General features: G+C 42.1%; 1 protein-coding gene across 2 annotated transcripts in view; it reads right to left on the bottom strand.

Annotated features, from left to right (window-relative positions):
* The window catches only part of LOC148039814 (homoarginine-6-hydroxylase 2-ODD-233-like), a 196,455-nt gene that overhangs the window by 92,515 nt on the left and 85,520 nt on the right, over window positions 1-18,420 (bottom strand). Inside the window, exon 3 of one of the 2 annotated variants that reach the window (XM_087694255.1) lies at window positions 5,779-5,815. The exons of the other annotated variant lie outside the window; for it this stretch is intronic. Coding sequence (XP_087550381.1) covers window positions 5,779-5,815 — 37 coding nt within the window. The remainder of the gene's footprint in view (window positions 1-5,778; window positions 5,816-18,420) is intronic. 2 annotated transcript variants of the gene reach the window in all.

Genomic DNA, 18,420 nt, shown 5'->3' with positions numbered 1-18,420 from the left:
TCCCATGGAGACTTACTAGGTTCAATGAACCTTATCTAGATAATCATGAAGTTGCCTAACTATCTTGTCCCCCTCTTTCCGGCTAAACAAATACAAATGCCGAGAGATAGGATGGCTACCAGACAATAACTCAATCCTATGGTCTAATTTACCATGAGACAACGGAAGTCCGTCAAGTAATTTAGATGGAAAGGTATAGGTAGATTCGTGTAAAATTGGATTCAAATATTTACTTACATCTAAATTAATATCAACAAAATTACTAAAAGAATTTAAATTACATTGCACCACAAATGTGAAAGATGAGTAAGAGTGGAAGTATCACAAGGACATGAAATATTGAAATGCTTTAATCTTGTTGATAACATTTAATTAAGTTATTAATCAAATATACAAGATTGTTTAGTACATGCGATGCATACGGCAGTTATTTCATAGTAACAGGCCAAGGATCCCAAGGATGCAATTGATGTCAAAGATAAAAGTTGTGATAAGTTATGCTGGCTAGGTTTTGTTGGTCAATTGGAATCAGATTTGACCCTAGGGCACTCGTTTAGCCAATAAGTGTCTGTGGTGACACTAGGGACTTGCATTAATTGATTAATTAATTAATGCCAGTCTGAGCGTCAACACAAGTTGGAAACCACTCCAGGTTGCAGATGGCCTAGCCAATTAATTTATGGATGGGCACACTTAATTTTGAGTAGGGTCAGAATGGTTGAATTCAATTTTCAGAATTATTTAATTCTGAAAATTAATTAAATGGCTGAACAATGCTGAAAAATAGGATTAGAAGGCTCCCCCTTGGCAAAACAAGCTGAGAGAAAGAAAGAGAACAAGCTGCTAGTCTGATTTCCTACCTGTGGATCACCTTCTGGAGACAGAGTCAGCAGCAAACAACCCATCTGAGGTAGGCGACAGCAATTGTTGGGTCTACAAGGGCAGGCAACAAGAGCTGATGGCTGGCCACAGCAATTTCTAGCATCTCTAGCAGTGGGCAATAGCCCTTGGGCAGTCCTTGACAAGTTGCAACCAATCTAAAGGGTTTCTCCATGAAGAATTCCCAAATTTCTCTCTCTTCTGACATTCTCCCACCTTCTCCAGCTTGTGCTCAGTCATTCTCAGCATTTCTCAGAACTTTGGATCAAATTTAAGTCAAATTTGGTGGACAATAGAGAGATCTTTCTGTAAACCGCAAATTTCTATACAATTTAGGGTTTGACAACCACCTCGGGACCCGTGGCAATTGGTGAAGGCATCGTACACTAAATTCAGCACCTGAAATTTGTGTAATTGTCAAGGAGTTCAAATACCAACCCATTCTTGTAAATTGGGGCAGCACTTGGCCATTTGGTGGTTCTATTTATGCAAGTCCTTGCTAAAAATTCAAGGGACATTTAACCCGAATTGATTGCTGATTGTTGCTATAGCAAGGGGCTTTTGAAACACCAAAGGAGATTGTGAATCTCAGCTTGTACTCACTCCATTAGCAATCAAGTTAAAGAAATACCGAAAGGGGCACCAATTTTGGAACCAAAGTCTGATGCCCAAGATTATTAAGGTAATTTGTGCATGTCAAGTTATGTTCATTTGTTGATTGTTGTAATTACATGCTTATTTAGGGAATTGCCACCCTTTCCCAAGAAGGAAGGTTGGTTTCATGGTTCCATTGCTAGCATTCCACTCAATCCTTTGATTTGGTAGGCTCGAGGCACCTAGATGCAAGCCAAAGCTTTGTGCTAGTGCTGATTTTTGCTCTCAGCTGAGAAATTACAACAATATGTCTTCATATAGTGAGATGCACTCAAGCAATGATAATGCCTCTCAGTATGAACATTCACATGGAAATGAAGGAAATGCAATACCTAACCTTGAACAAGGCTCAGACCATGGATAGCAAGCTGAAAATATTGTTGTTGGGCAAAATGTACAGCCTTCATGACAAAAGGAGACTAATAACCAGTAAAGTGAAGAGAAATTTGATGACCAATTCAAGAATCAAATGAGGACAGCAGCAAATCTCTTTGCTGAATTGGCAAAGGATCCTCAATTTTCCTAATTTTTGAATGCTCCAAAGGAGGATAGCAAAGGCAAGAAGAAGAAGAAGATGTCGTTTACACCTTCGAGACAGCAAGATGCACCAAAGATAATGCCAAACCCTTCATTTGAAACTCCCAAAAATAGTAATGAAATACGAGACAAGCAATGCAAATGCGAGGCCATCACAAAAGTGCCAATCCAATGGATTTTGGACAACCAAGCATGCATGCTATGATGGAGCAGTCAGGATATTTTGATGGAAGCACGACTTCTCATGCTATGGTCAGACAGGCACCGCATAGAGGAATGTATGGCACAAATCCCTATGGTATGTAGCAACCAATGCACTGTATGCAAGGCCCAATGTATTCACATATGGCTGGAAATGTGCAAAACCCTATGTATGACAACATTGGTTTCATACCTAGGATACAAACTAGCATGTTAGGTAATGCATCTGCACCCCCAAATGCTTATGGGGCTCAAAGAATAAGTAATCGTCATGCAAATGCTCTGTTTAGTGTTGGTTTGATGTAAATTCAGCAAATGCACCCTGTTTGCAACATCCAATATATGACAACTTGATACCAAAAGGGGCAGCAAAAGACTAATGCGGATGGAAAAGCAATGAAATTTAAGTCCTTCAATGGTGCAAAAGATAGGCCGAAAGCTTTGACTTTCATTTAGCAATTTTATGCAACCTATTCAGGGGGAAACTTCACCGAGTCCTCAAAGATTAGAAAGGTTGCCACTTTCTTAAAAGTGAATGCATTGCAATGGTGGTCTGCTCTTCTTATACAAGGTAGAGCACTGTCAATGTGGGTACAATTCAAGCAAATGTTTGCATCGAATTGGTTGGCAAGTACCCTTGAGGTGGACATCATGATAGCTTGGAATAAGTTGGATGCTAAGGAATGTAAGAATTTGGAGCAATATAATAAGAAGTTTTGGGATGCATTGTTGCATATTACTTCTTATTGCCTCATACTCCTTCATGAGCAAGTGGATAAATATGTTTGTGGACTCCCTAAAGGAATCAGGGATTTTTGCATTAAATCCACCATGTCCAACATGTCTCAGCTCATAGACACTGCTGCTACAGTCCATGCTTTGCTGCATTGGAAGGATTCGGGCTACCTAGAGAGTGGGGAGAAGCTGAATAAAAAGTTGTTTAAGGCTAAGAAAATGAGAAAATTTGAAAATCAGCTTGTAAAGAGGTCAAAACAACAAAGAAAGGGCTCAAAATCGTTGGCACAACATAGGGAATTGATGGTTGCAAATAAATGTTTTATTTGTGAACAGGAGGGTCACATTGCAAGGGACTGTCCCAATAGGCAGCAAGCTAGAAATTCAAAAAATCCAGGAGATTCTAAAGGAAAGAAACCCAAAACATTAGTGGGATTGATACCAGATATTGTTAGTGATCAGCCCAATAATAATGCTATCGAGTTGTGTAGAGCTTGGGGAAAATTTAGGGATCAACATGCATTGAATTTCTTTGATAATGGTGCACAAGCCAGCTTCATCTTTGTTAACATAGTAGCCCGTCTGGGCATTGAGAGGATGAGATGGGACCCATGGGGAAAATTGGAATGGCATGTAAAGGCCATGCAGAGCCTGTCACACCACTCATTAGAAAGTTTTGGTTGCATATACAGGGATATGTGGACAGCAAAGAATTCTTTATTGCTCCACTTGACGGTTGTGATGTATTGCTTGGTATGCCATGGTGTCACCATATACATGCAATGATTGATTCTCCTGCAAAAATATCACTATTTACATAAGGGAAAGGTACTCACACTTGATGTAAAGTCGAAAGGTGAATCTGACCCTGTTGTATTTACAGCTGCCATTTCTAAAGTAATGAAAAATCATCTTTTAACATACTTGGTTTTTACTAGCGATAAAGAAGATAGTGAGAATGTTGGGAACATGTCTAGGTTAGAGAAGGATCACATGTCATTTCTAAAAATGTATCCTAATTGCTTCTCTCAGTCACTTCCATGGTAGCTACTGCCTAAAAGGCCAAAAGATCATGGTGTAGATCTTATCCTGGAAGTAGCCAACCTAATAAGCCACCCTACAAAGTTAATGCAGCCCAATAGGAGAAGATTATGAGTCAAGTAAATGAGCTATTAGAAAAAAGGTTGATTCAGCCCAGCTCATCTGCTTTTTGTTCTCCAGTGCTTTTGGTGTAGAAAAAGGATGATTCATGGCATCTGTGCATTGATTATCATACTTTGAACAAGATCACGGTAAAGAACCGCTTTCTGATTTCTCGGATCGATGATGTTATGGATAGATTGTAGAGGCAGTCATATTCAGCCATATGGATTTGAAAAGTGGGTATCATCAGATTTGAAATTTCTCAATCTCTAGTGATCTCAATGCTGTAATCTTCGGAGCAAGGCTATAGAAAGGCTAGGAGATAAGAGAGAATGCCAAAGAGAGAGAGAAAAGTCAGACTTTCTTCGTGAAGAACTGAAGAAAATCAGTCATTTACTATTGTTTCTCTGTCTCAACAGTCTCTAAATGCTGTCGCCTACTATTGGGAACCCTCTTCTTGCTGTTGCCTGCAATAAATGTTGCCGCCAGCAGCCTAGATGTTGTCAGGTGCAATTTAGGGGTCCCTAGGAGTTGTCGCCTATAGCCAACATGCTCTTTCGTACTGGAAAATGGAGGAAAAACAGACTCAATCAACTCCCCACCATTCACAACAAGAAACTTGTCACGTTTTTCCTCTTATTTAACCTTCCACCAGGCTTTATGGGCAAGTTTGCTAAATGGCAGCCTTCCCAAATGCTTTTTCTAGCATTATCCATAATCAAATATTAATTTTCGATCTTAAATACTGAAAATTAGTCTAATAATTATTTCCCTGCCCAAAAAAATAATCTGACTAGCCAATAATTAAATTGGCTGGGCAACTTCCATTCCCTAGTGTCTTTGTGCCATCTTTGACCATCAGATTAGCATTAGGTACCATTAAACGCCACTTCTCTATTGTCACCAACTAATATTTGTGGCCAAATGAATGACTTAGACCAACAACTAGCACCAGATACCACCAACTACCTATGCACCATACCTTATAGCAACTTTTCCCGTGATTTCCTCGGGTCCCAAGCTACTAAATTTACTCTAACCCTAGTTACACCTCACATGTGCAACATTTACTTAACCATGTGATTAAATATTAATCCGCATGTTAAGTGAGGTTTCAAAAATACATGTCCTCATGACAATATAACAAAAAGCCTCGCATCCAAAGACATACAAGTGTGTATATAAGGGAGGTTTACCAGACCATACCTCCTCTGCAACTCTACCACCAACAATAGTGCATGGGGATCTATTAATCAAATGAGCAGCAATAATAACCACCTTAGCCCAAAAGTATTGTGGTAAGCCTGACTGACTAAGCATACTATGGAATCTTTCTTGAATAATCCTCTTCATACGCTCTACAACATCATTCTATAATGGGATATACGGAGCTCTCACTTGACGCTTCATACCCCTCTCATCACAAAACTGCTCAAAAGCCCTAAAGATATATTCATCTCCATTGTCAAGTTTGAAAAGTAGGTAATACCTCTCGCTTCTGCTTAACAAGATAGGCCCAAACTTTATGTGGATTATCATTAATAAACATGACAAAATACTTAGCACCACCTAATGATTAACAGGGTATGGGACCACAAATATTTGAATGCATAAGAGTCAATGGCTTACCCACGTATGTAAAACAAGACTTTTTATGCAAGTTTGCCTGCCATGTTAACAATGATCATAAGAGTCAGAACATGAGTAGTCAAGAGGCTGTAAATATTGCAAAAGAGTGAATACTTTTATTCCTTTAAGAAACATATACCTAAGACCGCGATGCCAAAGAGATACATATAGAAGATCAGTTAGGTCAAAACATGATCAACAGATCCAGATACAAGCAAGGGATACATGCTACTAAGCTTGGCACCTCTGGCAAAAATGAGGTTGCCATGTGTAATCTTTCGTGCAAAATCATCAAAAGAGACATAGTACCTAGTAGGCTATATCAACATTCTTCCTATTTACTTCTTTTGTAAGCAAAGCACCCTTTACATCCTTGAGCTGAAAGCCACATTTAGGAGGGTTGGCACTCATAGTAGTGTAGAGAATGCATCCCAAGACTCAAACAATGTGACAAGCAAGAAAAGAGACTTAACATTTTTCTCAAACTTAAGCCCCTACGAAGTAAGATGATTGAAAATGGAAGAAACTCATGTAGGTGAGAAGATATAGACATCTCTTCCTTCATATGAGGATCCATGAGTTTCATAAGCTAATACAGCTATGTTGCAAGACTCAGCTTATCATCAAGATCACAAATCTTTTTCCATAATGCATAAGCACCACCCTCACTCTCAATGACATTGAAGTATATCTACTTTGACGATGACAAAATAATGGTAGACTTACATAGCTCATCAAGCTCCTCTTAATCCTTTACATCATAAAGTTTTGGCTTTACACCCTCTAATTTTAATGGCTTGACTTGATCTTTTGCACCAATATCTGTCAAATCTAAGTCTTCCAATACTAGAAGTTATTGCCATCCAACTTCTCTATATTGAAGATAGCATTGTCATTAGAAGCATTTAAAGCACCTGCAATTATGTCTGTCAAACAAAGAGAGTACAAGCTTCTGTAATAACAGCAAATAAGCCCCAAAGCCAAGCCAAAAATCCTACAACAAGAGGAAGACAGAGCTAGCATACTATTATCCACAAGCAAGAAGCAGTAGAGTGCTGAATGCAAGTGTCTGCTCTCAAGGAAACGGCTCAAAACCAAATTTTTAGCATGACTATCCATAAAATTGTAGTAAATCAACATGTAACTGTAGGCAAACATGCAAAAGAGTAAGCTCCCATTGCTAGGAAAATCCGGGTAACAACTGAGATATAAAATGCAACTAGCACTGTAAAGTCAAAGTATAAACCACTGAGTACCAAAGGCTATCAAAACATCCAAGGTGTCAGGTACATAAATACATACCAATATGCATGCCAAGCATGTATCCACCACTAACAATCCACTGAGAATAAATGGTATAAGGCATCAAAATCAAAGGCAAATCGGCCCATAGTCATAAACATCTACATTGACACAAGCTCTATGAAGAAAATACCAAGTACTCCCACTAGAGCAAATCTGGAGTATCCAAAGTAGCAAAGGAAGCTCAATGCATAGAGCTCATAGTATCCAGGTGCCCAAAATACATCATGTATACATCCATGAGCATGTATCTTCAATGTCTTCAAGCCTACAAGTGGAAATAACTAAGCAAATAGCCACTGCCTGAATGCAACCAACGGAGCTTAAATCCAAGCTATATAGCTCAACATAGGTATATCCAAACATAAACATCAATGCCAAGCATCAACATAGTCATGTAGCATATCCGAATAGCATGTAGGCATTCAATACATAGATATTCACTGTGAATGCTTGCTATCGAAACTTTGCTACAGCAAAGAACCCTTCAAATGTTGAGCTATTCGAGCTCTAATCAATCCAAGAAGCTTGCTCAAGCATCAAATGAACATTTGGGCATCAAAAGCATATCATATAAGTGTCATATGAGCCATAGGCATTCAAGTGCATGCTGTCCATAAGGTATTTTAGCAAAGCTGTCCTAAATCACAATCAATGGCTGCATGTGTTCAATCTCAATCCTTGCAAACAGAGCTCAAGACGGAGTCGTAGAAGCACAGAAGAATCCTCAAATGCTGGGCAACAAGCACGAGGAGTTCTAAGACCAGTAGCCTGATGCTCTGAATGTGGGAACAGCCCCTAAAATTGTGCCACAATTTGCAGGCTATTGTCGTGGGGGCTGCCCGTTGTGTTCAACCCTAGTGGGTCACTTCAGAAGCTCAAATACCTCCAGGGAAGGGCCTGATCAATAGTGGAAGGGCTGGAGCTAAGCGAAGAGGCAATGGGACTGATGCATACCTTGGTGTGTGGTTGCTATGAAAGCTTCAAGCCAAGCTCTTCTTCCTAGGCTGAATGTAATGCTAAAGAAGCTCCTCAAATGCCCACTCTGATACTAGTTGAAAGGTGAGCAAAAGTGGAAGTAGAGAGAAGCAAGAGCTATGGAGGTTTGAGCAAGAGAGAGTAAGAGGATATATTGGAGTAAGAGGATATATTGGAACTCCAACAATCACAATGTGTGGCCTACCTTCCCTTATTCTATTATCATGTAAAAAATAAAGAATAAAGTGACAATGACAAGCACGCATAGCCAGCCTTTAACCCCCAACAAGATGATTGAACTTTTTTAATAAAACAAACATTGACAATAATATCTAGATCACAAAAACATCTACTGAATTCCAAGTCTAATATCATATATACATTAGACTAAGTGATCTTGGAAGCTGACCAGCCCTCAATCACAAGAAAACAACTATCAAGCTTGGAAGAAACTATGTGAGTTTTATAATCAATGTACAAAGAGGAAAACTTATCAAAGAACCATGACGTACTAAGACATGGTCAAAGTTCATTAATTGAAAGTCCAAGGATTCATGGTAGTGTTGAATCAAATGATCCAATCTCAACATATCCGATCCGCGTGATCCACATCCAAATCCTCCATGTAACTGACACAATATTCTCAATTAGTGAGTACTACATAGAGCTGAAGTCTTTGTACAAATCAAGAAGGAAAAAAATTATAAGTAGAACCATTGTCCAATCAAACTCTAACTCTTTGACTATTAATATAGCCAGTGACCTTCATAAGCTCATGTGGACTATGTGAGAGGAGAGGATCGAGGCTCTCAATTGAGAGTGCAGTGGACAATGTGGAGAGTGAAGCATGACACCCAATGCAATAGACTGAAAGAGTGTAAACTGAAAGTACAAAGTACAACCCTTAAACCTTAGGGTTGTAAGGGGTGTTCACACCCGAACATGATAAGTGCCCATAAATGTGTAGCATGGGCACATACAAAAAAAGAGAATAAGTCTAGGAAAAAAAACCTCTCGTACCGAGAGTAAAAAGTGCCCCAGTGTCTTACTGATCACCGACACTCCTCTACGAGCATAGGCATGAGTGAAACCCAACAAAGCCCCCTAGAGTGAAGAGTGATAAAAAATACAAGGATCATTTGCCATCAAAGGAAATCAAATTTAAAGCATTGCGAAATGCTTCAAATTTGTCACGAGGAAGAGCTTTGGTGAAGATATCTGCTACATTACTAGTGGTAGGACAATAGACAAGGCTGATATCACTTGCATATAGCCTCTCTCTGACAAAGTGATAATGTATCTCAATGTGTTTTGTGCGTGCATGAAACACTGGGTTCCGTGCCACTACAATGGCACTCTGACTGTCAATGAACAAAGTAGTAGGCTCCGTAATAGATACATCTAGATCAGCTTGCAAGCGTCTAATCCATACACATTCAACTATGGTAGTGAAAGCTGCCTTGTATTCAACTTCACATGACGATGTAGCAATTGTGGATTGTTCTTGCTAAGCCAAGATATGCAAGATGAGCCAAGAAAGAAACAATTGCTACTAGTGGAGTGATGTGAATCATAATCACCAACCCAATCAGAATCACTGTAAGCATATAAATGCAGTGGTCCCCCTTGGGCATAAAGCAATCCAAGAGATCTAGTACCCTACAAGTAACGAAAGACACGCTTAACAGCTTGCCAATGTGACATGTGTGGCTGCGCATATATCTGCTCAAGGCTCAAACTGCAAACTGTATGTCTGGCCTAGTGTTGCATAGGTAAATAAGGCATCCAACTGCTAGAGCATATGTGTGTATATCAAACAAATCACTGTCATCATGTAATGACAACTTTAGTCCAAGATCCATTGGTGTACAAACTAGCTTGCAATCCTGTGAGCCAAACCTCTCAAGGATTTTACCAATGTATCTTGACTGTGATAAACCAATACCTCTAGCATCATGTATGAACTGAATGCCCAAGTAATAGTGCAAAGACCCTAAGTCTGACATCTCAAAAATTTGCTGCAAATTTTATTTAAATGCTGAAATCTAATTAGCATGTGTCCCTGTAAGCAAAAGGTCATCAACATATAGACAGATGATCAGCATGAATCCCCTTCTTTGCATACGTAAAGGCTAGACTCAGATGAGCTGTTTATAAACCCTTGGCTGAGTAAAAAGACATCAATCTTTGCATACCAAGCTCTAGGAGCTTATTTCAAGCCATATAAAGCCTTTTTCAGCTTGCAAACCAAGTGTTCGGATCCCTCAACTGCAAAACCAATGGGTGGTTGTATATATACTTCTTCATGAAGTTTCCCATGTAAAAATGCAGTTTTAATATCTAACTAATGCACAGTCCAACCATAATGGGCAGCCAAAGCAACCATAGACCTGATGGTAGTCATGCGGGAGGTAGAAGCAAATGTCTCCTCATAGTCAATGCATTTCTTCTGTGCATAGCCCTTAGCTACAAGCCTTGCATTATATTTGTCAATGGATCCATCTGCATTCCTTTTCAGCTTGTAGACCCATTTTGTTCCAATGGCTTTCTTCCCAATGGGCAAAGACACTAAATCCCATGTTTCATTCTTAATGATAGAATCAAATTCAGCTTGCATTGCTGTCATCCAATGCACACTATGTTGTGCATCCTCAAAACATTCAGGCTGCTCATCATCGGCTGTACTTGCTGCCATAACAAATTCCATGGTATGTGCAGTATCATGCATACGAGCTTGCCTTCTAGTACAACCAGCCATGGGAGCATTCAAATGACTATCTTTCATAGTCTGTAAATACCATCTAGGCATTTGTGTTGCCTCCTGACTGTGCACAAGCTCTTGCTGAATTTCAGATTCAGCACTTTGCTGAATATTCAAATCAGCCAATGGCTGATTTTCTGCATTTTCCAATGGAGCAGCTGGCTGCTAAGCATTAAGTTCACTTGCTGAAACTCCAGCTGAATCACCAAATCAAATGGGTAGCAACCCTTCAAATACATCACGAGCAACCTGATGTGTCAAAACCAGCAAGGGATAATTCTGATTTTTCATCAAAGAGTACATCCCTACTAACAAATACCTTTTTAGAGACAGGATCATATAGTCTGTAGCCTTTGCTCTCACTACTATATCCCACAAAAATGCATTTGACAACCTTGTTATCCAACTTTCTTCTAAGTACTTGTGGAATGTGTGCATATGCAAGACACCCAAAAGTATGAAAGTGTCCAACAGAAGGTTTCCAACTATTCCAAGCCTCAAAAGGTGTAACATTCTTTAATGTTTTGGTGGGGCATCTATTCAAAACATGGCAAGCACACATAACAGCTTCCATCCAAAAACTATGTAGCAAGCTCTTTGCTTTCAACATACATCTGGCCATCTCCATGAGTGGCCGATTCTTCCTCTCTGCAACTCCATTTTGTTGTGGAGTATAAGCAGTAGTGAACTAATAAACAATGCCCTTCTGCTTTAAAAAAGAATTCAGCATAGAGGACATGTATTCCCCCCCTCGGTCCGAAAAGAGAGTTTTTACTTTACAGCCAAATTGGTTCTCAACAAGTGCTACAAAAGCCAAAAAATGCATCATACACTTTTGACTTTTTAACTAAAGAATAGACCCAGCAGAAGTGTGTAAAGTCATCAATAAAAGTCACAAAAAAGTAACATCCACCCAATGACTTTGTCTGCATAGGGCCACATACATCTGAGTGCACTAACTATAACCTAGCTGTGGCTCTAAAAGCAACATCATGGGAAAACGAAAACCGACGCATTTTCACCAAAATACATCCTTCGCATAAGTGCTCAGGAGATCTCTCCAAAAGAGGTAATCCATCTAGCATCTCTGTATGCTATAAGAGCATCAAGCTACCATAGTTCACATGCCCCATGCGAGCATGCTATAACTCCACCTATAACATACCAAGAGTAAGAGTAGACATTGAAACCAGCTTTCCTTCCGTGGATGGGTGGTAAATCCCTGATTACAACTTAATTACAACAGCAAACAATTAATGCAAATCTGAAAATACAAAAATTTACCTACTAATCTTGGACAATGCACACCGGATTGGCTCCAAAATCGGCGCCCCTTTCGGTATTTCTTTAGCTTTACTGAAGAAAAAATTGATTTACAATGGGATTCTCCCAATCCCCTTCGCAATTCAAACTCCTCTTGCTTTCCAAAGTGACCAACAAGTCTTCAATTTGATTTTTCCCCTTAATTCGGACACTTAATTGGCCTTCACCCACTTCATAGACAATGGAAATGCCCCAAATTCAATGGATGGCTAGTCCTCCACCTGAATTTAGCTGAAATTCACCTTTAGTCTTGAAAAATCCAAGTCTTAGAGCTTCCAATTTCTGGCAAGCTTCTCAAGGCTGCTACTAAACCCTAATTTCTGCTATAAATTAGGGTTTACAGCAGAGACATCTGCAATTTCTCAGCCTCCAAGGGTCCAAATGCTGAGATCTTCGCAGCAAGGCTGTAAGATGGCTGGGAGAAGAGAGAGAAAGATCTAGAGAGAGAAAATTCAGAGTTTCTTCACAAAGAATTGAAGAAGATCTATCATTTACTACTGCTGCCCTGTCTCAACAGCTTGTAGATGCAAAGAACTGAAGAAAATCAGTCATTTCCTGCTGCTACCTTGTCTCAACAGCCTGTAGATGCTGTCATCTACTGTTGATTGGTCTTTTCCAACCCTTGGCTGCCTCAGAAGGTCCTCCAATGGCTGCAAATCAGACCAGAGCATCTCCTCCCTCTCTCTTGCAGGCTGAATATACTAAAAATTGCTCTCTCAAGTCTCTAAATACGTTTTTCAGTCTCGCATGGGCATTTTTAACAAGTGGCAACATTCCCAAATGATTTTTTCAACATTATGAATAATTAAATATTAATTTTCAGTCTTTAAATACTGAAAATTAATCTAATAATTATTTCGGTGCCCTGAAAAAAAATCTGACTGGCCAATAAGTAAATTGGCTGGGTATCTTCCACTCTCGAGTGTCTCTATGCCATCTTTGACCATCAAATTAACGTTAGGTACCATTAAACGCCACTTCTCTAATGTCACCAACTAACACTTATGGCCAAATGAATGACCTAGGCCAACAACTGGCACCAGATACCACCAAGTACCTGTGCGTAACTTATAGCAACTTTTACCTTTGACATCCCGTGATTTCCTCGGGTCTCGGGTGTTGAGCTAAAATATGCATTACTTGCTGATTAGCCTCTTAAACAACCCCAAAACACACTAAAAATGCTATTTTACAATAAAACCCTAAAACAGGGAGCGGTTCGAGAGAGTTCAGTGGAAACCCTAAAACAGGGAGCGGTTTGAGAAAGTTTAGTGGAAACCCTAATTTTTGGGGCGCCCTTCCACATCTATAAATAGACAAGCTGCCCCCATTCAGCCATCATCCTTGTTTTGCAGATTACACTAGCCCACACACCCTCTGCTGCTGTTGCCGCCCAGTTTCCAGCCTACAGCCCGCCTCCATCTGCTGTCCAGCCATTATCGACTGCAGGCACATCATCTTCAGCCTGTCCATTGCTGTAGGCGACAGCTCTCAGCTGCTGGCGACTGCTCCAGACCATCCCAGACTATTGTTCAGCCTGCTGTCCATCATCTCCAGGGTCAGCCAGCCTGCATTTCAGCATTGTAGGCCCTGACACTCTCAGACACTGTTTCAGCTTGCAGTTTACAGCAAACTGTGCACAATTTCCAGCCTCCGATCGGTGGTACACTGCTGCATTTACCAATTTCCAGCCTCCAGACTGCTGCGTTTTGGTGACCAGGCTACTACCATTCACTATTCAGCACTCCTACACTCCGGCTGGTGGTCACAGACTTGGGATCCGTCTTCGGTGGACTTCACACTCCGACATTGCTTTGCCCTTGAGCACACTGTACACTCTTACATTCATTTACAGCATTCATTCACTTCAGAGTTGTGTTCTCACTCTCCCTTCTTCTGTTTGTGTTTGAGTTTTGAGTTTTGTGTTTATGGTTTGAGTTTTGCCCTCTGTGTCTGTGTCTGTCTTTGTGTTTCTGTCGTGGTCGTACACTCTATGTGTCCTCAGTGCAAACCCTAGCACTCTTCTTAACATGGTATCAGAGTCGGTGCTCTTGTAAAGAGTGATGTTTACACCCCTCCTACCAGTTTTGCTATCACATTCGGACCAGTTGGTGAGGCTGGCCACCTCTCCAATCATGGAGGACACACGGCATTCACAAGGTCTGGCGATCCATCTTCATCATCTCCACCAGGTCCAATCTCAAGTTTGTACAATTCTTTTGTGTTGCATAAATCAAAACCCTCGTCTGTTTCTTCTTTTGAGGTATAGGATCCGGATGGCTTTGCGTATGTGAACTTCAATAGAGGGGGCTCACGAAGCATACGAAATTCACGTACATCTACAGCTTCTGCTTCATTTGAGCATATTACACACACTTCTCACTTCTCTCCCATCCCGCCCTCTTCTATATCACGCCTTGATCACCTCTCATCATCTTTCCAAAACCTTGGATTACACTCCACATCTGCATCACACACCCTAGGGGTTGAATCTTCCATGTCCGCTCCTAACACCTTTTCCTTTTCCACTCCCTTCTCTACCTCTTTGCACCATGGTACTTCGTTAGGGGGAATGCCACCCTTTAACACAGTGCCTTTCACCTTTCCGCAAATAAGCACACCCATAACTCCTAAGTCGACTGTGATGGGCATCCCCCTCACTATCCCCAGCTTCACATCTCACATGACCACTCATACGCAGGGGTTTCCATCCTCAGCTTATGGTGTGTCTTCACACTCTCCTTGGGTTACACCTACGCAGGGATTCCCATCTTCTGCTCCTCGTGTTCCCATCCCACATCCTTGGGTTCCTCATGTGGCTACCATGCCCATGTCTAGTCAACCCATCCCTACATTTGGATCCACCTTGCACACTACCGGCATGCCTAGTGGCCACTCTGGGGCCCATTCCCAAGTGTCCTCCACTCCCCCATCCTACCCACACTACACTTTTCACACTATCCATCTCTGAGCACTACCACTCCTGTTGCAACGGCCAATAATGCCTTCACGGATAAGACACGTTTTAACGGGTCAAATTTCACCACTTGGTCTATTTTCATGCAACAAGTGCTTGAGTCTCAGGGTCTTTGGGACCTCGTCATTGGTCTAGAACTTATGCCGGACCCTCGACTAGCTCACCCTGACTACATCCGTCAATGGAGAGTCCGCAATGCTACAGCCAATGTTGAGTTGATGCAAGGATTGCTTCCTGAGTTTCACTCTCAGTTGCAGCACTTCCCGCTCGCGTCAGAGCGTTGGAGTCACCTTCTCAACCGCTATGCGCCTCATGATCGTACTTAGCGCATCAATCTCGACTTTGAGCTTCAAGAGTTCTCTCTTAAGGAAGGGGATAATCTGAAAGTCAAGCTGGCTAACTATAGGCGGTTACTTGCCGAGTTCGCCACTACTGGCTCTCCAAAGTCAGATGACGATCAGGTTACATTCTTCTGAATAAGTTGCCCGCAAAATACTTCGATTTCATTCAACACATCATCTCCCAATCTCGATTGCCAACCTTCTACGAGTTTGAGTGCCAGTTCTTGCGTTACGCAAGGCTGCATGATCAAGTCCACAAGAAATCCTCATCACAGCCTTATTCAGAGCAGAGGGGGTTGGTTGCTTCTTCTTCGGAAAGGAAAACCACCAATGGCACGAACTCGCTAGATGCGAAGGCAAGCCAATCAAAGGGTGACTCCTCTTCCTCCGATGGAACCAAAGAATCAAGACCTATCTGGCAGCAACTCCCTAAGAAAACCGGTTTTGCACACACTGCCAGAGAGCAGGCCATGTGGACAAGGAGTGTCCCTCCAAGGCCCAAGGTCTTCCACCTAAAAAGCCTCAGCAAACCATTGCGACTTCATAGTCCAGTGGGGCTACGCCTTCCGCTGTTGCCCCATCTGCTCCTCCAGCCCCCCAGCAACTCTGCTGGACATGTGGCACCCGCACAGCCTCAGCGGCCATCCTTCTCTACTCCTGAAGGATTGGTTGATTGGTCTGTAGGTTCCAATCCCATTACACTTCATGCATCTATCTCACCTTCCTCCCCACCTCGTCAAGCGTTCCTTTGGCAAAGCCCTACTACTGGACATACGCAATGGTGGCCACCTTCTTAGACTAGCATGTCTCTAGGTCCTTTTGGATACCCTAGGTCAATCTAGCATTCGTTTTTCGCACTCTTAGAGTCGGGCCCATAGGATTTTTGTCTCTACATTTTAAGTCTTCTGCTGCATTTGCTCACACACACATACACATTTGCATCTTTGCACTTGTTCCTTCAATTAGCTTTTCATTTTTGTTTTGTTTTGTTTTTGGAGCATCTCACTACTGACCTTTGTGATTGCACACTTTGATCTCCTTTGCAGGTTTTGTTTTCAGTGTAGGGCTAACATGCAGGTTTGCCCAGTCCTACCTAGGCTGGAGACTTGGGATGTGCGATGTTCCTTCATGGTTTCATCATCCTTGGAGTTTTGCTCTTCTACGAGCATGGAGGCTTCCCCTCCTAAGACGGATCGTGCAGCATCTCTCTTGATGCTATCATGGCGGTGACTTCTACCTAGCTCTTCCAGCTGGGATGCTTCCTCCTCCTCTTCATTCCTTATGATTCTCGGCACCACACGAAGACCAAGATCAGGCTCCTCTTCCCTCTTCGGCATCTACATCCAGGTTGAGAGGCGATTCTTACCCTTCTTGCTATTCTACAGGCTTCAGCACTTTGTCTTCGACATCGGCTTCTCCCCCCTATTGTACCTTACCCTTTGCATTGCATGATTTTATCATCTTTGTACTAGGGCGCTTGGGCAAGTGAACAATTTTCCCATGAGAGACACTGTCCAAGTGACACCTGTTGCATGTAGCATACTTTGCACCTCATTGTGCAAAGCACCACTTGAGCGGATCCTAAGTTGTTTCCACCGCCGGCTGTTGTTACCACACCACCATCCTCTTCATCACATGGATACCTCATCACCTACTTTTCCTCGTCATCAACACCCTGAGTGGATGGGTTAGCTTGTATTGTTTTGTGATGTGTTGGGTGTACCCTCCCTACTCCCGTCTTCTAGGTCACTATTCCTCAATTGGCCGCATCCCATAAAATTTACCACTTATTCAAAAAAGAAAAAAAAAACACACAAAAGTTCCATGTAGTTCCATTCTCCTTTGTAGGGCTTGGTAGGCCACTGGGCAGCCGACGTGCATCCTTTGTCCGATGCCCTGTCCTCTCTGGGGTAACTACTTGGATTCCCTTGGTAAGATAACCATCGCCTCTGTAGTCTTGGTAGCCCACTGGGCAGCCGACGTGCACCCTTTGTCGGATGCCTTGGCTGCTTTGGGGTGGGACGCCTTGGGGTACATCAACATCACAATGACTGGCCTAACCTTTCGGCTGAGTTTTGGGCCTGAGAGGAGGTGTTGAGCTAAAATATGCATTACTTACTGATTAACCTCTTAAATAGCCCCAAAACATACTAAAAATGCTCTTTTACAATAAAACCCTAAAACGGGGAGCGGTTCGAGAGAGTTCAATGGAAACCCTAAAACAGGGAGCGGTTCGAGAAAGTTTAGTGGAAACCCTAACTTTTGGGGCGCCCTTCCACATCTATAAATAGACAGGCTGCCCCCATTCAGCCATCGTCCTTGTTTTGCAAGTTACACTAGCCCACACACCCTTTGCTGCTGTTGGCGCCCAGTTTCGAGACTGTAACCCGCCTCCATCTGCTGTCCAGCCATTATCGACTGCAGCCACATCATCTTCAGCCTGTCCATTGCTGTAGGCAACAGCTCTCAGCTGCTGGCGACTGCTCCAGACCATCCCAGACTACTGTTCAGCCTGATGTCCATCATCTCCAGGGTCAGCCAGCCTACATTTCAGCATTGCAGGCCCTGACACTCTCAGACACTGTTTCAGCCTGCTGTTTACAGCAGACTGTGTACAATTTCCAGCCTCCGATCGGTGATACACTGCTGCGTTTACCAGTTTCCAGCCTCCAGACTGCTGCGTTTTGGTGACCAGCCTACTGCCATTCACTACTCAGCACTCCTACACTCCGACTAGTGGTCACAGACTTGGGATCCGTCTTCGGTGGACGTCACACTCCGACATTGCTTTGCCCTTGAGCACACTGTATACTCTTACATTCATTTAGAGCATTCATTCACTTCAAAGTTGTGTTCTCACTCTCCCTTCTTCTGTTTGTGTTTGAGTTTTTGTGTTTGAGTTTTGAGTTTTGCGTTTAGGGTTTGAGTTTTGAGTTTTGCGTTTATGGTTTGAGTTTTGC

Source organism: Lygodium microphyllum, chromosome 2 (assembly GCF_053477565.2).
Source record: "Lygodium microphyllum isolate KBCC chromosome 2, Lygodium_microphyllum_v1.1.10, whole genome shotgun sequence".
In the NCBI taxonomy this organism is placed as follows: Eukaryota; Viridiplantae; Streptophyta; class Polypodiopsida; order Schizaeales; family Lygodiaceae; genus Lygodium; species Lygodium microphyllum.
The sequence above is the reverse complement of the archived record's forward strand: the minus strand, read 5'-3'. Positions and strand labels throughout refer to the sequence as shown.